The 5266-nt window shown below is 38.9% G+C and overlaps 1 protein-coding gene across 1 annotated transcript; it reads right to left on the bottom strand.

Moving 5' to 3' along the window:
- Positions 1 to 559: 559 nt before the first annotated feature.
- Positions 560 to 1279, bottom strand: LOC113855204. The gene is made up of 2 exons (XM_027486743.1): positions 1093 to 1279; positions 560 to 900 (listed from the first exon to the last, which is right to left on the bottom strand). Exons 1-2 carry the CDS (start codon positions 1277 to 1279, stop codon positions 560 to 562), a joined length of 528 nt encoding a protein of 175 aa, XP_027342544.1.
- Between the last annotated feature and the right edge of the window lie 3987 nt (positions 1280 to 5266).

The raw sequence follows: 5266 nt of genomic DNA, 5'->3' as shown, positions 1-5266 counted from the left end.
TAGTCTACTAGTCTTAGGAAGCTGCAGATCTCTGTCACATTTGTCGACTTTGGCCATCAGGCTACTGCTTTTACCTTTGCAGGATCTACCATAATTCTATCCTTAAACACGATATACCCTAAAAACTGAATTTGTGACAACCAAAACTCAAACTTGGAGAATTTCGCATACAGCTGCCTTTCCCTCAAAATTTGCAAAATTATCATCAAGTGCTCGGTATGCTTCTCCCGAGTCTTTGAATAAATCAGGATATCATCAATGAACACCACCACAAACTTATGCAAAAATTCGTGGAAGATTCTATTCATGTAGTTCATGAACACAGTTGGCACATTAGTTACTCCAAACAGCATCACCAAGTACTATAACTTCTCATTCTCATTCTTCACCCTAATCTAGTGGTACCCCGACCTCAAGTCAATCTTCAAAAACACTACAGCTCTCCTCAGCTGGTCCATCAAATCATCAATTCTCGAGAGAGGATAGTTGTTCTTTATTGTCACCTTGTTCAACTTCTTGTAATCTACACACATCCTTATACTCCCATCCTTCTTCTTCACTAAGAGCAATAGTGCTCCCCATAGTGACACACTCGTCTCACAAACTGCTTCTGTAATAGGTCCTCTACTTGCTTTTTGACCTCTGCCAACTCTACAGGTGACATCCTATATAGTACTACAGAAATTGGGCTTGCTCTTGGAATGAGGTCAATCGCGAACTGAATTTCCCTCTCTGGCGGCAACTCAGAAACATCTTCAGGGAAAACTTCCAGGAAGTCCCTCACCACCAGGATATACTCTGGCTCTACTCCACTTTCATCTTCTATTGATAACATGACCATAAAGGCCTTAGTGTCCACTGTGTTCTCCCACGTACCTTGACTCAAAAGTCTTGGAATTTCTGACATCGATGCACAAAAAATTAACGTCTTCTCTCTGCAGTCCAGCAGCATATGGTTGGCAGCTAACTAATTCATTCCCAAAATCACATCTAATTGGGAAAGAGACAAACATATTAAGTTTACCTCGAAGTCCCTTCCATGCACCATTACAGAACACCCTAGACATGCCCAAGAGGTCACAACCGGCTTACCTGTAGGGGTAGTCACCATAACATTGCATGGTAATTCAGTCACATGCAAATCCAGACACTTCACACAGTCCACAGAAACAAATGAGTGTGTAGCACTCGAGTCAAATAATACATCCAATAATCTGCCTTTTATGACATATTTACCTCTAATTAGCTCCTCAGATTGTGAAGCCTTTGCCCCACTCATAGCGAATACTCTCCTGAAAATACTCAACTTCGACCCCGTACTCGACCTCATGCTTCCTCTAAATCCAGGCCTTTGGGCTATGCTCGTACTACTACTCTTCTTGGTAGTCCAGCACACATTAGTAGTGTGCCCCAACTTTCCCCAGTTGCCACAGTTGGTCCGTGGCTGTGGGCAATCCCTCAATATGTGTGCTCAGTTTGAGCATGGACTAAGGCCAGAAATTCGAGCTATAGTCAGTGTATTTCAGCTAAATGACTTGCCCACTCTAGTGAGTAAGTGCAAAATTTTTGAAGCCAATTCTAAGAGCAAGACTGTGGACAAAGAAATATCAGTACATAGCTTAGACACTTCAGCCCGATACCCCAGTCTGATTTGGATGAACTACTTTGATACCAAAATTGTAACACCTTAAATTTAATTTACAAAATAAATAACTTACACAATAAGGATGGATTATAAGTTTGAATCAAATAAATGCTACAGGACCTAATAAATACATCATCATTTCCAAAAAGAATAATTTTTCTAAGTCCTATAGCAATTTCATCCATCCCTTCACTGAGTCTGGTGTTGATCGTCTTGATCACCTGAAAAATAAATATAAGGGTGAGTACTCTACACTATCACACACACATATACAAGCATAGAGTCTCACCTTGCCCATTCCATACGTTTTCTAACAGAATTCAAATCATTCATCAATAAACACAAGTAATCATTTCAGTATTCCATTCTCATTCACACAGCAGTGCGCTCACTACACCATCAAACAATTCATATGAAACACTCAGGTGCACTCAGTACACATTAGCCACGCTCACTGTGGCACTATGATCACAATTTTTGATGCCCTCAACCTCAAGGACTTACTCAATTTCACATCATGGATGCTTGCCAAATAGCTCTCGCTCTACGGATACAATATGTGTAGTATTGAGCCCCCAAGCAAAGGTGTTAGTCAAAGGCTGAGTCAGGAGAAGAGTGTATGGCCTATGATGCACCCATGCTCACTTTTGGTGTCACCACCACCCTCTCTTTCCTAAGGTATTTCTACTGACCCCATCCTCCACACACCGAGTGTATCGTTAAACCATTCATAGTTTTTCAACATATTCAAACATAATCAACATGCCATTCTCACATATTCACCCACATTCTCAATTATTTCATCGTGTTCATTTTTAATAAATGGCATGTTCACACATATCAACCACACTATACTCAAACACACAATATTTTCCATCACAACATCATACCAATCAATTCATTTCATCATACACACTATTCAACATCCATCAAAATCCAATCACAACTCAACCATTCTCATCAAATACACATTATCCTACATTTTATTCTAATCACATTGCAATGCCCAACACAATAAACGAATTCTAAGTACAACGATATAGGGTAGAGTCCCCCTTACCTCGGATTGAAGACCTAAACACAAAACTAACAATGAAAAGCCTCCTTACGCTGATCTCGTCCTAAACACATGGAAAATCTTCATGATAACTCAAGAAAACAAAGAAAGGGATGAAGGAACAAAACCTAGCCTATAAAACTTACCTCTAAATGCTCCAAATGTGATTCCAACCTTCAATCTTGCTCCCAAATAGTTTTGGAGACAGTTTAAATGGTGAAATAAGGTTGGGGGTTGAGAGAATTGAAGAGATTTCAAAAAGAGGAATGGGAAATGAATTTCCCAAACCCTAAACCCTTCAAATACTCCTTTGGCCCCGATATTCTCACTACAGTAAGACATATCTCGCTGCAGCAAGGGAGTGACACCCCTCCTCGCTACAACGAAAATATCAGAGGAAACTTCACCCTAATTTCTACAGAATCTTGCTACAGCGAGACCCTCTCACTACAGCGAGACTGCAACCTAGAAATGCACCTTTCTCTTTTGCGTTCTCACTGTTACAGCGAGAACGCAACAGAATCACTCCCTTCTCCTAGGACCTTCACACTACAACGAGAATGTCCCTACAACACACAGTTATCCTGTTTCTTCAATTAATCCAATTCAACCACCAGTCAAACATTCTCAATCAATCTACATACGTATTCACATCATAACACAGTCATATAGATTCCATGAGTTCATAGCAATTTCAAGAGTAGTATACTTTCAAGAGTTCATAGCATAGTTTAGAACTTTCATCGTTCATCACCTTTATAGACCATAGCACATTCTCCTTCATAGATTCATAAGTTCATAATTCCATAGTTTTATAGTTTAATACTCATGAAATTTTGGTGCAACACTTTAGAAATTTTAGCCATAGCATATTCAAATCAATCACCCATAGTTCCTTCAAGAAATTAGCTCTTGACTCTCTATACCATTATCTCTTCTCACTTTATTTTTCTTAACTTATTTTTTCTCACTCATTCCTCAAACATTTAATTAAAGTTCATCTAATAGAATTCTCACTCTATTATTCTTATTCTATCAAACCTCGTCCTTTTAACTTAGTCGATTTTTCATTCCTTTCATCTCCAATTTCTTTGCTATCCCCTTCTCCCTTGGTCTTACCTCTCAGTTTTTTTTTCTCTTTTTGTAGCGCATTACTCACTAAAATTGTGATACCAACTTTTATAACATAGTAGTTCAGAGAACACCAAAATTTGGTAAATTTTTTTTTTCTTTCTTCATACAATTACAAGCATAGCTTTCTTTCTCTGAGAGAGAGTTAACATGCATATGAATTTGATATCTCACCATTCCATAGATAATTATCATTCCATATTTCAATCTCAATAGTATAGTAGAATAAGAATAGGCACAGCTCATAATATGATAATACCTTGATATATTAAGCATCAGTTTGGCAGAATAGTCAAGTACTAAAACAAAATTAAAGATGAGTAGCATTATCCAAATACAATAGATGAGTAGCATTATCCAAATACAAAGACATAACAAAATAAGACCATACTTCCTAAGAGCAGTTCCCCTAATACATAAGTAAATAAAACAGAACATCAATCATAAAGAGAGTAATCCTCAATGGGATCTGACTCTTCAGAAGAAGTAGGGGAAGCAAAACTAGCAGCAGCAACCGTGCCAGGATTTTTGCTGTTCTTCTCCATCAATCCAGCAGTGGAAGGAGGTGAATGAGTGTCGCAGATGGGAATAAGGTAGAAGGGTATCCAGGATGCATATATGATGGCATAACCTAATGGAGGATTCCACCACATGGACATCCCTCTCCATTGACACAGGTGGAGAAGCAGGGTTCATAAAAGGAAAAGGCACGGGAGCGGGGGCTAGTCTAGAGATAGAAGTATGAGGGTTAATAGACATAGGAGTCAGGGAAGCAGATAAGACAGGGTAAGGTAACTGAGTGTCACCAGGAGGGACAGAAAAGACAATCTCTATAGGGGTGTCAGCAACAAACTGGGTGATCCATAAACCTCCACTATCCATTCCATGAATCACTCAAGCAATTCTGTGGAAGATACTCTACTGAGCCGCGGAGTCGAACACCTACATATCTTCCTTAGAGGGAAGGATCCATACCTTCACCTTGTTCCTGTCCATTTATATAAATAGAAGAAAAGCAATACAAGGCAACATAAACAAAGGGGTGAGTTCTCCATACACAAACAACATTCAATAGCCATACCCCAAGGAAGGCAGTGTCACAAATACAAATCAGTCCAACAATCAACATTCAGCATCATCAAATATTCAGTAATATGGGGGGGGTGATAAACAATATCCATAGTCATTGCCAAATTCACAAGCACTTAATCATCCCTATTAGTAATGCATATGATGTATGAATGCAGGTTTCGATCTCATCCATATAGTCACTCATGTGTCAATAGCATGCAAATAATGCATGAGGATCTCATTTCTCTATGACTGGCGACTTTCCCAGCTTTTAGCATAGAGATAGATAGATAGATAGATAGATAGATTCAAGTCGTATAGATAGATAGATAGATAGATAGATTCAAGTCGTATGGCGATCG

Source organism: Abrus precatorius, unplaced genomic scaffold (assembly GCF_003935025.1).
Source record: "Abrus precatorius isolate BTA unplaced genomic scaffold, Abrus_2018 Scaffold1, whole genome shotgun sequence".
In the NCBI taxonomy this organism is placed as follows: domain Eukaryota; kingdom Viridiplantae; phylum Streptophyta; class Magnoliopsida; order Fabales; family Fabaceae; genus Abrus; species Abrus precatorius.
Note: the sequence above shows the minus strand (reverse complement) of the source record. Positions and strands in the feature narration are given on the sequence as shown.

What these genes read in the sequence shown, in the direction of transcription:
- LOC113855204 (XM_027486743.1), bottom strand. Translation starts at nt 1,279, where the DNA reads ATGAGTGGGGCAAAGGCTTCACAATCTGAGGAGCTAATTAGAGGTAAA. An exon ending in TATGGTGACTACCCCTACAG is followed by an intron (nt 901 to 1,092) that starts GTAAGCCGGTTG and finishes CATCGATGTCAG; the next exon opens with AAATTCCAAGACTTTTGAGT.